At 38.6% G+C, this 18,604-nt stretch overlaps 1 protein-coding gene across 2 annotated transcripts in view; it reads right to left on the minus strand.

Moving 5' to 3' along the window:
- RALGAPA2 (Ral GTPase activating protein catalytic subunit alpha 2) overlaps positions 1-18,604 on the minus strand; it is a 192,220-nt gene that overhangs the window by 159,741 nt on the left and 13,875 nt on the right. For both annotated transcript variants that reach the window (XM_087721899.1, XM_087721898.1), the window contains exons 6-10: positions 14,262-14,439; positions 8,051-8,163; positions 7,429-7,567; positions 5,354-5,553; positions 3,806-4,018 (exon numbers count right to left, since the gene is read on the minus strand). In XM_087721899.1, coding sequence (XP_087578025.1) covers positions 3,806-4,018; positions 5,354-5,553; positions 7,429-7,567; positions 8,051-8,163; positions 14,262-14,439 — 843 coding nt within the window. The remainder of the gene's footprint in view (positions 1-3,805; positions 4,019-5,353; positions 5,554-7,428; positions 7,568-8,050; positions 8,164-14,261; positions 14,440-18,604) is intronic.

Consider the following 18,604-nt stretch of genomic DNA (forward strand, 5'->3'; position numbering starts at 1 on the left):
CCTACTTGCTCTCCAGGTCGCTGTCCTTGTGGGATGAGGCTGAGGAGCTGGGAAGGTCTTCCTCATGGGCTTCCAGGTATTCAGAAACCCTTGGGGGGGGGGAAGGGGCAGCCCCCTGTGGGTGTGGCTATTGGAATGCCACTGCCATGCATTGATGGAAGGCCCGCATCATCAACTCCTGAAAGTTGGGTGCCCCTGTGGGGGTATCTAGCTGGAGCCCATGCCCCCTGAGCAAGGGGAATGCCCAAGTGTGGTAGTCTAGTGGGCACGGCTGCCCCCACCACAGAATGGGGGGGGGGGTTGCCACCCCCTGAGCAGAGCCCCAAAGGCCTGAGGTGTCTATGGGGATCCTTGCTGGCATGGCTGGGTTCTCCTCTATGGCTCCACTGGGAAAGGGAGTGCCTGGAGTCTTCCTCTCTGTGCCCGGGCCTGGGAGGTCTTATGGCTACTAGCCTTCTTGCAGAGCCTCTCCAAGGTCTTGTGCCTTCGCCTCTCGTACTTGGAAGGGGACTTGGAAGGCTTTTGACCACTCCCTTCCTCTGGATCTGCCCTGGGGGTGAGGTGCTTCCTTTTGGATTTGGCCTTTCCTTCCCCCGCCCCCCTGGGCAGTCTCTGGGAAGGCCACTGACCTGTGTAGATGCTCCTCTGCCCCTCCGGTGGGGCTGCTGACCGGGCTTGCAGCTGCCTGGGTCCTTTCTTCCTAGGAGCTACTGGGCGCCGCCATCTTGGCTCTTCCTGGCTTCAAAATGGCACCGCATGGCTGGAAACGAAGGGCGTGACTTATAAAAGTACTCACAAAGAGGTGTGAGCTCCAAGGAGCTGCTGCGCGCCTCTGCAGTCGGATTCCTTGCTTCCTGCCTCTTTCCGACGCCGCTGCGGCCAGGGAATTCCTTTTTGGCTTCTCCACAGTCTTCTGGCCACGTGGATCCAGCGCGGGCGCTCCGTGGCATTTGGAGAAGCAGCAGTTCGCTGCGCGACTCCTGAGGGGTGCTCCTATGCCTGTAGAGCCTCCGCAGCAGGGCTTGCCTCCAGGAGGCTTGTGCCCTCTCCTCCTGCTTGCCCAGCAAAGGTCCTCACTGAGTGACTACGGTCTCACTCAGTGACCAGGACAGCGTGCCACCCCAGGGGGCTTGTGGCAGTCCAGTCCCTGCAGGAGGAGGCTGTAACACGGTACAGGGAAGCAAAATTCACGGGTCCAATTATTTTTCATTTAATTCTTTGAGATTTGCTAGAGATCCAGAATGGTGAACCATCCAGTGAGTGGATTGAGTCGATAACTGGGTAGTACCTGGTGGCCAGGGGCTTGTCCCAAAGAGCTTATCTAACTCAATCCAATCAATGAGAGGACAAGGTCAACCCAGTCTGGATACTCCTCCCCCATCACTATGGAGAATTCATTATGTCATCATACAGTTATGTAACAAAAGCACATCAAGATCAAGGGTTTAGAGATTGTTAGACACATATATATTAATACTTATTTAAAAGTATAGCTTTTTTCAACTTTTTTCAATGTCTACGTGATGCCTATGAGTTTCATTACTCCTATCATGAGAGGAGCTTTAATATTTTCAAAAGGCACGTGGTGCAGGACAATATTATAGGTTGAAAAACTAAGACAAAGGAATTCAAATAATGTGGCAACAATTCTGGTAGAAGAGATATGTGGTACATTTTGTCTACATGTAGGTCTACATGTGGATATAGGTCTTTTCTGCTGTGGCATCAGCCCTATGGAATAACATTTCCTCTGGAGATCAGACTGGACCCATCCATGGTAGCCTGCCAGAAGTTCATCAAAATGTAGGTCTATCAATAGACTTGGGGGTGGGGGGGTGTCCTTAGGAAAATGGAGAATTAGTGAGATGGCTGTATGGTTTGTAATACCAAATATGCTCTTTTCTAGTCTTTTAAAATAATATTTATATTCTTATTGTAGAGTATTTTGATATTTATTTTAATGGTTTTTTTATAGTATACATTTGCCAGATAGGTGGCATGAATAAATTAATTAAGTCTTGAGATAAAATTCATAATACTATATTAAAGTACCTAAAATAAGCACTTATTACTGTGCTATATCTTATTAGGTACTTATTAGGTTGTGCAATTTTTTTAAAACTTAAATACTTTCAACCAAAATGATTTAGAGATTGGTACCTGTTGTTATTATCTGATTGCAGAATAGAGTACTTTCAATACAATCTAAAAATATTTGTATTTATATAAATGCAATTTTATGCTACATTCCTATATTTATTTATTCACTGAAAAATTGGAATTCAATACATCATAGGAAAAGGAGACTTTAGTGGTTGAAAAGGATTTCCACCTTTTTCAAACTTCTACACTAATAGTTCAGCTATTTATAGAAATGTTTTCCTCATACTCTTCAACACATAAGTATTTCATGTATGCGGATTGGTTTCATGGGTTTGGGAAAAAAGATAGCAACATGCTACATACTGTTGATCTTCAGACCTAAACAAGGGTTTACTCCTGTACCTAAACAGTAAATTAAAGCACTATTTGCCCCAAAGATATATACTCCAAAGCTGTTGCCAGACTGTCCATGAAGGTAGTGTTCCGAGACCTTGTGGAGAACAAGTGGCGGTTGTAGCTAGGAGGGCCTTTGCTCTTGCTTCCAGATCTAATTCAAGATGTTGGTTATGACTTTTAAAGCCTACATGACATGGTGCCAGATTACTTATGGAATCATCAGACTATCCCTCTCTCAGTCAGGCAGGAAAGGTATATTGCAAACCCCGTCAATTAAAGAATACTGACCGATGGGGTCCAGAGAGAACCTGTTCTGCCATTGCCCCCAACTATTAAAACATTCTCAGAGGTGAGACAGTCTCCTGACCTTCTGGAAATGTCTAAAGACCTGACTCTTCCGGTGACCCATCAAAACCGCGGTCCACTAAAGCGCACCCGACGAAAGCGCGTACGTGACGTCATCAGCAGCGTGATGAAAAAAACTAAAAATAAATTAAATTAAAATTAAAATAAAATTAAAGCAAGCCGATTCACATAAAGGTAAGGGTTAGGGTTAGGTTAAGGGTTAGCGTTAGGTTTAGCGTTAGGTTAAGGGTTAGGTTTAGGGTTAGGTTAAGGGTTAGGTTAAGGGTTAGGTTTAGGGTTAGGTATGGGGGGGGGTAGGGTAAGGTTTTCGCTTTAATTTTAAATTTACCGCTCACAGCGCGATGTTTTCGTCGCGCTGTGATGACGTCACATACGCGCTTTCATCGAGCGCGCTTTAGTCCACCGCGGTTTTGTGGTGGAACCGACTCTTCCATCCGTCTTGGGGCTTGCAAAGGAACACACAGCTATGACGCTGGTTAGCACCCTGAAAATTCTCCCCCTTATCTTTTAATGAACTTTGAATATTCAATTTTAACTAGCCTTGCCTCTATTTTAAATTTTTATGTTCAGTTTTTATGTTTTAATATTTATATTTGTATACAACCCAAGGTTCCTCTATGAGAAAGATGAGCAGTTGCTAAATTTAATGAATACATATCAAAATATGTTATCCTTTTTATCGACCGACATTTCATAAGATTGTCAAGTATTATAAGAGATTGGTGTTGCTTTTGAAAATTCCACAGAATACAAAGTCACGATTAACTTAGGTTAAGCACTTAATGACACTATCTGAAAGGATGTGTGCCATGAAAAGCATAGCTAATATACTGTTAAGGGTTGATTCTTAAAATCTTTCACAGATATTACAGATTCCCGAAAGAGAAAGATATGGAACTGATACTCTGCAACATATAAACAGATGTTAATTTATACCAACCTGATGAAATACTTCATTAACAAAATTCACATAATCTCTTGTAGACAAAAATATTTGTTGCACGATTTCATATGCAGTTCGGTGCTGCTCTTCAATGCTGCAAAAACTGGAATCACTGAGTATCCCACTATGGTTGATATGATTTTTCTCCTGATCTGATGGGACACTGTTTTCCACTTCAGGATTTTTATCTTGCGCTGTATTACCCACTGTCTTAAGAAGATATGAGGAAACAACTATGATAATTTATGGAAATTACTTAAGATAATTTAGTTTAACTTCTAATTATTAGCAACTAATCCCAGCACCGAAACCCCAAAACCATTGAATAAAAAATTCAATAAAAAGACTGAATATATATGTATGTGCGCGCACACACACACACACACACACACACACACACACACATATACACACAGAGTGTTTTTTTCGGAATATAAGAAGCTCCAAAGTATAAGACGCACCTAGCTTTTGGGGAGGAAAAGAAGGGGGGGGGGGGAATCTGTCTCTGCCTCCCAGCAATTTGCTTCCTTGCGGCAAACAGCTTCACTTTCAATTTCAGTTTAAGCAGGGCCTCCCGATGACCAGCTGTTTCAGGCTGAAGGGATTGCATAGCCTATTGCCTTCCGCAAGCCCCATATTCCCCGTTTGCTGCAAGGAGATAAATTGCTGGGAGGCAGAGGCCAAAGGGTGAGGGCCAGTGGGTGGGCGGGGCTACATTCGGTGTATAAGACGCACCCAAATTTTCACCCTCTTTTGGGGGGGGGGGGAGTGCATCTTAGACTCCAAAAAGTATGGTGTATATACATATACACATATATGTACACATATACACACAAAGACACAATTTTGCTTGGCAACCTTTTGCAGAGGTGTGATATGATATTGTGATTATGCAGTAATTACAGCCTAGTGGCCACTATTTTATCAATGGAAGCCTCTGGACAATCCTAAATGGTAGCCTGCAATTAAATGGCGATTGCCATAACCTGGCCACTATCCCTGCTACTTTCAGTGATTCCCTTTGATCAGGGGTATCAAACTCGTACCGTCATGGCATCATCATATCGGGACATATCGGGACTTTTTTTTCCTTTGCTAAACTGGGTGTGGGCACGGCCAGTGTGTGATGCATCCGGCCCGCGGGCCACGAGTTTGACAGGCCTGCCTTAGATTATGTAGTATGCTTATCTGGAACAACAGATACTTATTAATTAGACATATTTCTTTACTTGCTATTCTTTATTGCAGCCAGTGAAATGCATGTGCATACAACTTAGACATTCAGTCCTAATTTTCCATCTCCATTAGTTTAAGCTAAACTGAAATAAATGTTTAATAATGCTAATTATTAAAAGGATGTCATTCTATTACTAAAATTGATTACTAGGTACATGATACTTATTTAAGGTATCAGGACTCAAAATATGTAGTATTTTACTAAATGAAACTTAAGTTCTCAAACTCATGTAAGTTATAGTTTAGCTAATGTAATTTGATATTGATTCAATGTCAGAAATGCTAAACTAAGTAACACTCGCAACATACTTGAATGGTTCTGGGTAGAACCTCCACACCATTTTTGAAAGTTTGTGCTGCTGTAGGGTATTTCTTTTCCAGAAAAAAATCTACAAGCCATTTTATAAAAATTACACGAGCATCCAGGTATGGAATTTTTGTATTATAAACATTTCCACCATCACAAGTTGTACTAACATACACGGATTTGGGGCGCATGCCAGGAATCCCTGTAAAACAGAAAACATTAAATTGAATCTTTAAAAGCCTTATAAATGGAAGCTTACATTCCAGACATTGTAAACTGGGATATCAGGGCAGATAATGGAAATACAAATGAAGATAATAATGTGCTTTCATAGGCAAAAATGATCAAAGCATGGTTGAAGCATACAATAAGAATTGTACATAGTGAAAGTAATGTGAATTAAGAGAGATAAAATAAGTCGCATGGTTGGGTTTGTAAAACAAACCTTGACCCTAATTATAATTTTTTTTGTAACCTTAAATTAAATTTTATAAGTTAGATCAATATTTTATTAACTTTAAGTTGCAGATCAGAAGCCATAATTTTTTTAAAAAATTAGCTTATCTAGTAAGCCAGTTTCTGCAATTATCACTGTTCTCCAGAGTGTTATTCCAAATGTGGTCTTAAAGGTAAAGATTCCTCTAGCACATATGTGCTGGTCGTTCCCGAATGTAGGGGGCGGTGCTCATCTCTGTTTCAAAATCAAAGAGTCTGAAGACATCTCCATGGTCATATGGCCGGCATGACTAAACCCCGAAGGCGCACGGAACGCTGTTACCTTCCCACCAAAGGTGGTTCCTATTTTTTCTACTTTCATTTTTTACATGCTTCCAAACTGCTAGGTTGGCAGAAGCTAGGACAAGTAACGGGAGCTCACTCCATTACACAGCACTAGGGATTCGAACTGCCGACCTTTCTGATCAACAAGCTCAGCGTCTTACTCACTGAGCCACTGCGTCCCTTTAAATGTGGTCTTACCAAAGCAATGGGCCTAATACTTCACGTGATCTTGAATCTATTCCTCTGTTGATGTAGTCTAGGACTATGTAGTTTTTTCTGCAGCTGGAGCACACTGCAAGTTCATATTTAAGTGATTGTCCACTAGGACTCCTAGATCCTTCTCACAGTTACTGCTATTGAACCAGGTAGTATCTATTCTATACTTATACATTTGTTTTTTCTTGCCTAAGTACCGTATTTTCACGACCATAAGGCGCACCGGGTTATAAGCCGCAGTATCAGTTAACGTTAATTTTTCAAACTTTTTTCATATATAAAGCGCACCGGGTTATAAGCCGCACGTTTTTTTTGCAACATTCATCCGCGCGCAACTTTCGCAAACAAATTACTAACGAAATCGCAACATCTGCCACTCCTCGGACTCCGCACTACATGATACACCCCCCCCCCCGCACCGTTCGTCCAGTAAGGTTGGGCAGAATTGGGAGGGAGATTTTCAAAGAAGCGCACCAAATATCTCCCGCGAACTGAATCGGCTTTAATAAAGCAATTACCTGCTCAGCTTTAGTTTCCTTTGTGAAAGTTAGAATCCGCAGCTTGAACCCGAGAAACTATTAATCCTTCTCCCATTAAGCGCTATTCCATCGGACCTCCCCATTAAAACCAATCGGAGGAGAAAGCCTGTGCGCTGGGGAGGGAAATTGCTCAGATGGTAGAAGGGACGGGAGGCAGGAACGGAGGAGAAAGCCTGTGCGCTGGGGAGGGAAACTGCTCAGATGGTAGAAGGGATGGGAGGCAGGAACGAAGGAGAAAGCCTGGGCGCTGGGGAGGGAAACTGCTCCATATATAAAGCGCACCGGGTTATAAGCCGCACTGCCGGTTTTTGATCAAATTTTAGGATTTTCAGTGCGGCTTATAGTCGTGAAAATACGGTATAAAAACTTACTTTTCTCACTACTGAATTGTATTTTGTCAATACAATTCCACAAGTGTGGAAGTCTGTGAAGATCTTTCTGGATCTTGAATCCATCTATTTACTAAAGATTTCAATCTTAATATTAGGGGGAAACTTTTATTCTAATGTTATTAAAATAATTGAGGTAAAATAGTTACTTACCAAGCACAGGATTGTAGAGGTTGGTTAGTTTTATAAAAGAAGGGAATAAATGAGGAAGATAATACTTTCTGAAGAGGGCAAAGAGAAACTTAAATCCTGTGTTAAGGTTTTCCTTATTCTTCCATTCCACCTTTGCAGCCTTTGCCAGAATTTAAAAAAAATAACTCAGGTTAAATGAAAGAACACTAAAATATTTGTCTAATGAAAAATTCTATGTATACTTCTTTAATGCAATCTTTTTTCCTAAGCCTCAACTTACGTTAAATATTATGTAGGGGATAGGATGGGAGGGGATGGGGCAGGGCAGGGCAAGAATAAGAATTAGAATAGGCTGGGCTAGGAATAGGAATAGAATTCTATATTGGCCAAGTGTGATTGGACACACAAGGAATTTTCTCCAGTGCATAACCTCAAAGTGTACCTATAAACAGCAAGTAATAGTCATAGGTCATAATCATAGTTACAATCATTAATCATAAGTTATAAACAACAATTGATAAATCATAAGAAACCAATAGAAGATAGTAGGAAAGATGAGAAATGAGACAGTGCTGTGGGAATTAATACGTGAATACATGAATAAGTTAAATAATTTTAATGAAATTACTATATATGTGCTCACCTGAATTACCATGTATTTTAAGAGTATCTGAAGAAAGTAGCAAGTTGGGTCTTCACTCTTTTCCCCAGTAGCATGTGGTAAAAGTGGTGTTATATCTTCAGGATATATCTTCCCTAAATAAAACATATAAAGATTTTAAATGATCACACCATAAAATTTGTACTTGAAAAATCTGCCTATTCCACATCCTTGGGAAGGACTTGATAGGTGAATAAAAATTGGCAAATCTAACCAAAACATCTGGCTGACTGTGCAACCAACCATTGCCATCATCATCACTACCATCATGAGAAATGTGCTACAATAACAGTACAGTGCAGTAAAATTACAAACAATAATGGAATTGAAATGCCGAATGGCCAAATGGCCAAATCATCAGAAGCCATCTGTCAGGCCTCCAGTCATATTCCCTTTAGGATCTTTGGCCTGCCACACTCTTTCTTATTTTACTATACTGTTTCATTAGTGGGGAAATGGGAGGGGGGATAGTAAGGAGTAGAATGTTATTGACAAAATAAAACATTCCTTTCTAGAAGCCCAAGATCATCCTTTGTCTTTGCACCTCTGCACCTGACTGGAAATAGATGGCTGGAACTGCCAGCTTGGCAGTGGAAAATTGGACCATGTGATGAACCTGTGGGTATGGGGGCAAGGTCTTGAACTTTCAACTGGTGGAAAACCCAGGAAGCTTTCAGATTCGGGTTTCCCACAGATGTACCAACATGTCTCTCTTAATAAATTGGAATTTTGAGGAAAGCTCTGCCTTGAACTCTGATTTAAGTCTGGATGATATTTGGAATGTTGACACCATCAGGATGAAGTCTACAAGAAACTGGGCATTTTACAGTTGGATGATAACAAATTAGAAATGTAATTAGTAAAGAATGCATTCAAAGAATGAGAAAAATATAAAAGACAAAATTGAAATGATGAAAACAATATCAAAGCCATCAATACCTGGGCCATTCTTGTGATATGACATACAGCTGGAATTATTAATTGGACACAAGCTGAACTGGACAGTTTGGAGCAAAAAATAAGAAAGCTCATGACTATTCATTATGCATTACATCCTTGTAGTGATATTATACTGGTGCCACAGAAATGGAGCCAGAGATTTACTTTCAAGTCAAACAAACTATTGAAGAAGAACATCATGCATTGGCTATAAAAGATCACCAAGACCAAGTATTGATGCAACTTAAAAATTGGAACTTGGACAGAATGTAGAGGAAACAAAAACATGAATATCAAGCTAATGTAATAAAAACATACATTGCTATCAAGGAAAGCATTACACGATCAATTTCTACAAAAGACTGTGGCAAAAGTTTATGCACATAAAACTAGGCAATGGCTTACAACTGGAATGTTTTTTAAAGAAACTGAAGGGTTAAGTTTGGCTGTTCAAGAACAAGCTATTCAAACTAATACAATCAAGGCCAGAATTTTTATTAATTTAGTAATTTAATAAATTTATATGCTGCCCAATCCCGTAGGACTCTGGGCGGCTTACAGAAACAAGATAAAAAGTTAAAAAGAAAAAAGAAACAAATTAAAAAAAACCACCATACATTCCATCTAGGTGGGGCTGGACATTGTTCGTGAAGTCAACAGCCCCAGGCCTGCCGGAAAAGCCAGGTTTTAGTCACTTTTCGGAAGGCCGAGAGAGTGGGAAGGGTCAAATGATTCAAAGTGCTGACTGTACAAATAAGCTGAAAAAACAATAGCTCACATACTCAACTTGTACAAGATGGAGGAAATTGACTATAAACAACAACATAACAAAGTCACCAAAACAATTCACTGGAGCATCTGTAAAAATTATCATATGCTAATAATAAAACATTAATGGGAACATCGTGGTGAAAAAAGTAGTAGAAAATGAGCAGGTTAAAATATTTTGGGCTTTCCAAATACAAACTGACAAATTCTTGGAGCATAACACACTAGATTTAACTGTGATTGAAAAGAAGAAAGTAAGGACAATTGATGTGACAATAAGGGGATAGAACAGAAAGAATTGGAGAAATATCAAGCAATGCAAATGAAAGTTAAAAGATGATGCTGTGATTTTTTAATTTTGATTTGCGTATTTTGATATTTCTCCACTTTCTCTAATTGGCAGCAATGGTTCCAATGGTTTTTGGAATATTGGGTGCCGTATCAAAAAGCTTTTAAATCAGTGTTTCTCAACCTTGGCAACTTGAAGATGTCCAGACTTCAACTCCCAGAATTCCCCAGCCAGCATTCGCTGGCTGGGGAATTCTGGGAGTTGAAGTCCAGACATCTTCAAGTTGCCAAGGTTGAGAAACACTGCTTTAGATAAATCTTGGAAAATCTTTGCGTTGACGAAATTTCCATCTTACATTTGCATATACCCACACATACATTATGATATCCCAGGCTCTTGGAACAAATGCAATGCATATGAAGACCAACATTAGCTAATGAATTGGCAGCTATTATTTCAGACTGGTGTGTATTTACTGTTATTATTACAATTGACAAAAGCATCATCAATCAACAGTAAAGGGCAACTTTTCTTGGAACAGAATACATCCTGGGGCCTTTAACACCATCAAACAACCTCTGCCTATCCCAGATCATCTGGGATGGATTTGATAGGTGGATAAAAATGCCAAATCCAGTCCAAACACCTCAATGACTGGGTGGACAACAACAACAATAACAACAACAACAACCTTTGTATTAATGTGTATGCCACCAACTCTAAATAACTCTGGGTAGCTCACAACAAAGAAATTATAATCAAATCAATAAAACATAATGCATAAGGATAAAATATGGCAAGCATGATGAAGCAAGGGCCCTTACTCTTCCAAATGGCTCTTCTAAACAAGCAATATCTAGCACTTCCCTTTGCATTAACATATTTAACAGGAGACTTGTCTTCTTAGCAGGGTGATTTCAATCACAATTTAAATCATTATTTAAATCACTAGGCTTGATTTAAATCATAATTTTTAAAGAGCAACTATCATCTGTATCCCACAGTGGCTCCTCCTCTGACCTGCTGCTGACAGTCCCATTCACTTTAATGGTCATGGCTGGTGATGTGGCAGTGAACAACAAGGTGTGGGATGTGGCAGGCAGCAGGTGAGTGGATGCCCGCTAACAGGCGCTGCTACCATGATGGATCTGAAATGACAGGTGTTCTTTAATATTATATTTATAAGCTGCTTAGAAGATTTCACTTTCATTTTTACTGCTTGCCTTTCCTCCTCATACTTAGAGCCTGATGGTACAGATGCATTTCTCTTCAAACAATCATACAGTTTGTAGTGTACAAAGAATTGCAAAACAATGGGATAAAGCAATATTCCTGAACTTTGTTTTATGATTTATCTCATAGTTACTGTGAAATTGTGTGAATGCTTCGATGCAGTGCATGCTTGCAGAGCTTGGATTCATTGAATGAGTTTACCAAAAATATAAATATTGCAGAATATACAGTCTCATGCTATATAAGTAAGCTCCATTTCATGCTGAATAAACTAAATTAGTAATGTATCTTAAATAGAAAACTATCTTTAGATAGATTTTTACTCCAAAAGCATTTTATTAAAGTAAATTTGATTTTTAAAAATCCTATTTAAATTTAAAAAATATCGATTTTTATCCATTTTGCTTCCTAGCGCTCTCTATGCTTTCTTCTTCTTTTTTTTGGTGGGAAAGTAACAGCATTCCCTGTCCCTTCGGCATTTATTCTTGTGATAATTTTTATTTTATTTTAAACACATAAACACATCAACAAAAACAAACACATAACTTAAAAACAACATAGGAGCAACAAGTTCCATCGTATAAAATACAGCAGTTCCGAATCGGTTTCTTTGCAGTTAGTGTTTTCCCTACTATACATTTCTATCTTTCATTCATAATCTCCTTATTCGTTATCCATTTGTATGCTTTCTTCTTAATCATGACTTTCATGCTGATTTGGGAAAATCTACATTACTAATATGCCACCATAAACAGTTCAGTCGAAGATTCAATTATGCTATATATCAAGAACTATCTTTTCCTAATTCTATCAAAAAACAAGATCTATTTTAAGCTTTAATATAACATTTCATATATCAAAAAATTATGTATGTAACAAACCTGTCTTAGCAAGCTCTGGTCCAGTCCAAACTTTAGCAGGTGGCATGATTCAATTTTCTACTTTTAAGATTAAAAGGCAAATCAATTCAATTTAAGCAATTCTGAGTTTCAATTAAAAGCTTGGACCATAGAATGTGGTGGTGAAACATCCTTTTAATGACTGCAGCTGCTTCATTTTTTGGCATAATAATGGAATGAAAATTATGGGACAGTAATTCCTGCCAAGTTTTAGCTAGGCACCTTCAAGGATTTCACTTTCATAAATGCATTCCCTGTTCAACTCTTTTAAGGCATTAGGAATGAGGAACAAATAGCACAGCAGCTTCAATTGTCCAGCAAAGACCCTCTAAAGAAACGGCATAGAATAAATGCATAAAGTACCCTACTGCAACTTAAAAATAAATGCTTTGAAAAACTGTGAAAAAAAAGCTATTGCTTTTCCACCTGCTTTTCTGGGCTAGCCCACACATACTGGCATAACACATTGGCAAGGACACAAAGTAACACCAATTTACACTCATTGGGTAATGTACCTTTATATGCTCTATACACTGTCTTTTGTAATGGCCATAACTGGTTGGCAAGCTTAACATCTTAAGTGTTTAATTCAAGCCATTCTCAAACTACAATAACCACTCAGTGAAATACAAAAAAGTAAGAGAGTTCCCAAAAATAATCTTCTATAAGACACAAAGAACAGAATAGTGTTTGTTAATTTATTATTTATTTATTTGATTTCTACAGTCACCCATCTCAGTAAGTGACTCTGACTCTGCATCATAAAAACATACAAATAATTTTTAAAAATAAAATACAAAATAAATATATCTGGTTGCTATGTAATTCACATTCCTTGGCTGACAAGACTTGTAACATGCCCAACCTGTTGAACCAAATTGGACAATTAGAAAGACCAGAGAACACAGTCTCTTATGGCTCCCAGCAAAAACCAGAAACATATAATCAAAGGTGTATCATACTTCCTGGACAATGATCTTTCCCTTTCAAAAACATTGCACATGTCAGCACTCCTTCATTCGATAATCAGGAAAGAAGACCACAGGACTCCATTGATAGAAATCAAGTGTACTTTTACTAATTGTAAATGACCAGAAGCGAAGCAAAGCGAAGTCTGATTATTTAGGCGCGGAAGCGAATAATATATTGTATAATTCATTCCCCTCCCCTTGGCAACTCATGTACAGTCCAATCATAATTCGCCCAAGTGTCAGGTGTGAGATAACTTCGAAAGGCATCAGTAGGATGGAATGGTGGTGCCGTTGGCCTTGGCGGGAAACACTCCTCCTCCACATGCGCAGTAAGGTGGACAGTTCAAACTCCAGAATCTTCCTCCAGCACAAGAATCAGTCCCCTCCCAAATACAATGCCCCCCCTCCCCGTTCCAATGGCAGCAGAAGCAGCAGCAAAGCGGAGGCTGACAGCACAATTTACCAACTAGGTACTATAATCATGCACCAATATTGAAACCAAACTCTATGGAAGATATATAGATAGCAATAGCACTTAAGACTTTATAGCCCTCTCTAAGCGGTTTACAGAATCAGCATATTGCCCCCCAAAAGCTAGGTCCTCATTTTACCGATCTTGGAAGGATGGAAGGCTGAGTCAACCTTGAGCTTGGTGAGATTCGAACTGCCAAACTTCTGGCAATCGGTAGTCAGCAGAAGGTAATTCTGTCCACATAACTTATTGCAATATTGTATCAGGGCCTAACAATATCACCCGCAAAATGAAAAGAAGAATATTTATTTTAAGTAAGTGAGTGGGACACAGATTTCCTAAATCAGTGGTTCCCAAACTTGGCAACTTTAAGACTTGGCTGGAGAATTCTGGGAGTTGAAGTCCACAAGTCTTAAAGTTGCCAAGTTTGGGAACCACTGTCCTAAATGAATAATTAAAAGTGTTTTAATTACTGCTTAAAACTTTTTTCTATAGACACAGTAATTACAACCATTATTTAAAACTTCAATTGATGTCAATTGACTAATATTTCATTAGCAGAGCAACTAACTTTCACTTGCAAGAAACTTAATAAAAAAATCAGAAGAGTAGAATAACTAACCATTAGGAAGACTAGAAGGAGGACTGATGAGGGTATCAAGTGTACATGGACCTTTTGAAGATAGAACTGCAGGAAAACCAGGCACAAGACAAGCAAAAATTAACAGCTGCTCTTCTGCACAATTAGTCTGGAGGGCTTGCAGCCAAAGAAGAAATAGCCGTATTCCTTCACATCTTATCTGAAAAGAAGGCATATTTAAAAAAAACAGTATAAAAATAAATATTCACAAAACATCTATTAGAAACCATCACATTTTAAAATAAAAATGATGAAAATACAATAATCAGTTCATAATCAGATTTCAGATCTTAATGAAAATTGCATCAGAAGGCTAATTATGTCAGTTTAGCAGATTTACAAACTACACAATTATGTGTCATCAACGTCAACATTAATTTCTTTGATTTCCTAATTAATGTGATGATTGCTTTTCTTCTTGCACACAACATATACACCTATATGCTGTATATAAAATTTAAATAAATACCAAATCTTCCTTTTGTTTATCAATGTATTTGAAAAAATTGCAAAATCTTTGTTAATTAGTATATTATGGATCCTTTAATAGTGACATATGAAAATGTCAACTTACACCAGCTTAACATTTGTTACCAAAAATCATAGTCATGATCAAGATAGATAACTCAGCACAATTCTTGACCTATTAATTATGGATCAAGAAAATAGTAAAAAAATCCAAATATGAACATTTGCCAGGATAGGTATCTTGAGTAAGTATCTTGAGTCTTTTATCTCCTTATACAGACCAAATTAAATTCCTTAATAAACGTACTTTCATCTTCTACTCAGTTTTTCTTTAAAATATTACAGTCAGCTGAAGGATCCAATACCAAATTAGAATTCCCAGTTATATAGAACAGCTGTAAACTAATGAAAAAAATCAGAACCAAAGAAAAACCAAACAGAATATAGGCTTATCTCTCACTGGACCATAAATTCATGAGAAACACCTGACATTCGGTCCCGCACAAACAGACTGTGTAACAGTTTCTTTCCACAAGCCATCAGACTCCTCAACGCAAAGAAACTGGAAGCATAAATACTTGTGTATTTAGCTTGTGTATTTTTTGTGAATTTAGCTTGTGTATCTTTTTAGCTTGTGTATTTTTTCTCTCTTTAAGTTTTTAGATTTAGAGTTATATGTAGCTCTGTTTCCTGCTTTTTAAAAAAAAAAAGTTTATCTATGTTGTCTGATGTAGCACCTTGGTCCTGGGAAAACGTTTCGTTTCACTGTGTATTGTACTGTATATTGTTGAAATGACAATAAAACCTGACTTGACTACCACCACTGTTTCAAAACTAAAAATTAAAAAAAAAGAAAACTATAGAGATTATATTAAGTGAAGATGAAAATAAAGGTAATAAATAATATAACAAACAATGGCTATAGGAAAAGAAAGTCCTGGATTTAGTTTAGAATAACATTGAAATCTTACTTGGATTTCAGGCTGTACAAGTACAGTTTAATCGTTCAGCTTTTACTCTACTAAGTATTTCTCTATAAGAGCCACTAGAGGTTGCTCATTCTCTACACATATAAGAATATTCTGCAGAGGTAGTTTTGAATCTGTCCTAGCTGCTCTTAACAGGTTGCCAATTTTTTTCCAAATGTTATGTCTTTTGTTTCTGATGAAGTGATTTTTTTCTCTCTTACAAGATTTAAAGAGTTATTCTTTAGTTTCCTTCTGCACCAAATCAAATTTTCTTTTAAGTATATCAACTTAACACATATTTTGTGATCCTTCTTATGGATTGCATTACAATAAGGAATTCAAAATTAGTTTTTTCTCTTGGCTCAATTCCACCAGGAAGTTCACTGGTTATATTTCTTTGCTGAATGTTGCCAACTGACATTCAATGGGATTATCAGCCAATTGCCTCTTCTAAATGCCTTTTCTGATGCAATCTAACTTTCAGGAAGAGAAATAAAGGTGTCTTTTTTATCCCATGAGTGAGACATTTTAATGGGTGAAACTGAAGAGGAAGTCTGTTTTTTATATATTTACAAAGCATACTAGCTTCCCAAATATTGTTTGACTAATGTTACTGCTTACCAATTCCATTTAATAAGCAATTCATGTGTAGTTTTTATTAGCATACAGACAAGAACAAACTGCAAATCAGTATATATTCATCTTTAACGAATGCACAAAAAATCGTTGGACAGTCAGCAACCATAAAGTTGGGGGCCATGACTTTGTAAGAGCAAGAATGAATCTATATACCTGAATCTCTTGATCTATATAAATCCATCCATACGTCCCTCTAGCCATGCACTTCCGTATAGGAGCAAAAGTTAGACCTCTTCTACCCACTCTCCAAAAACACCAATTTAATCATTTGCAACTGATCACTCAGGAAGAAGGTAAACAACCACAAAACAGTCTCCTCAACTCTTAAATCTTAAAACCATTCTGAAGAATACCATGGTTGATGGTAAACCAGCAAGTGACCCAGGAGAATCAGGACAGCCTCCAGAGATTATTCAAAGGGGCAACTAACGCTGTCTCAGTACTATCCACAGAAGCTTCTTGGATGAGAAGTGAAACATCTTCAAGCAAAACAAAGAAAGTTTGGTTGCCTTTTGAAAAAACACCTTGGGATGTAAAATCACTATGCTGTTCTAATCACAACAAGTAAATCCTATTATAGTACAGATATCCTGCAGCCACCCAGAACACCAGAAAAAACAATCTATACAACATCATCCAACAAAAAGGAGACTCATATAACTTTGCTCAAAATGATTATGCAAATTATACAGGATGATCAACACAAGCTCTTCATCTTTCGCCAGCAGTGCTATAGACATCTCTTCCATTGTTTCATCTTCTAGAGCAGTGTCTCTCAACGTTGGCAACTTGAAGATGTCCGGACTTCAAGTTGCTAACGTTGAGAAACACTGTTCTAGAGTTTCTTGGTAAACTAGGGATCTTGCAGTATCTGTGATCACAGAAGTACACACACTCCAAGGGGCCTTTGTCTCATGTTCATTCCAAGCCATTACTAGAACCTTGGACAAACTCAGAATCAGAGTTTGAAAAAAAACCTCTGAGTTCACTCTAAAGCTCACTGGTTCATTAGTCAATGGGGAGGCTGATTGAATAGGTCCCACCTCCCTGATAGGTCCCACCTCCCTCTGCAATTGCAGAGAGCTAAAGGACCAAGTGGGTGTGATCCAGGGCGAAGGGACTAATTTATTAACATATGTGAATCTCAGATAATGATGCTATTGTCTCAAAACAAAACTTATGCAAAGTGAGTTGGGCTCTGAATAAGTTGGACCACTTCTATAGGGACCGTGAACTTCTGAGCCATATCATTCTGGGGTCAGAGAAAGCAGGTTGAAGAACTATGAACTGGGGAACTCAACTGCTAAATTAATTGCAGGCCAAGGAGTTTGGGCAAGGGCACTGCTACATTGCAAGAAGGAAGGTGGAAGGAAAGCAATCCCAACTAATCCCTGTGACCCAACCTTGCAAATAGTGTCGCACATTGAGCTTTATCTGGAGCAGCGTACTTAAAGGTCATCAGAGATTTGAGCAGAAGAAGCTTGAGGAGCAAAGGTGACAAAGAATTAGTTTTAGTTTAGTTTTTGTTTTTTTAGTTTTATTTGTCATTTATAGGCCGCCCTTTTCCCTGAGGGGACTCAGGGCGGCTTACAATTCGTGGGAAGGAGTGCAAGACAAAACATAAAATATGTGAATAAAATAAAGTAAAACAGTAAAACACAACATTCATTCAACATTCGGGTGGGGCGGATTAGGATCTTATCCCCAGGCCTGACGGGATAGCCAGATCTTAAGGGCTATGCGGAAGGTCTGGACGGTGGTGAGGGTATGAATCTCCACGGGGAGTTCGTTCCAAAGGGTCGGAGCTGCTACTGAGAAGGCTCTCCTCCGCGTAGTCGCCAGTCGGCACTGACTGGCGGATGGAATTCGGAGGAGGCCTAATCTGTGCGATCTGATGGGTCGAAGGGAGGTAATCGGCAGAAGGCGGTCTCTCAAGTACTCAGATCCACTACCATGGAGGGATGAATTAATGGATGAAGAAGAGGAAGCTCAGAAAGAAAATGAGACAAGATTTATAATAAAAGGGGTAGAAGAGAGGCATGTCCAGGAGACAAAACGTTGTCCAATTGCTTGGACAATTTAAGTTTTTAACCATATTTTCTCATTAAAGAGGGAGTAACAGGGAGAAATAAGATGAAAATATTCATAGTTGGAAAATGACAACCATATATTATTTATGATGCTGTATATTTTGATTACACCCTGTTTAAACCATTACAAATCAAGAACACAATTAATACATTTTATGAC

Source organism: Thamnophis sirtalis, unplaced genomic scaffold, assembly GCF_051295495.1.
Source record: "Thamnophis sirtalis isolate CommonGarterSnake01/CBP01778 unplaced genomic scaffold, rThaSir2_p1.2 scaffold_8, whole genome shotgun sequence".
Classification (NCBI taxonomy): domain Eukaryota; kingdom Metazoa; phylum Chordata; class Lepidosauria; order Squamata; family Natricidae; genus Thamnophis; species Thamnophis sirtalis.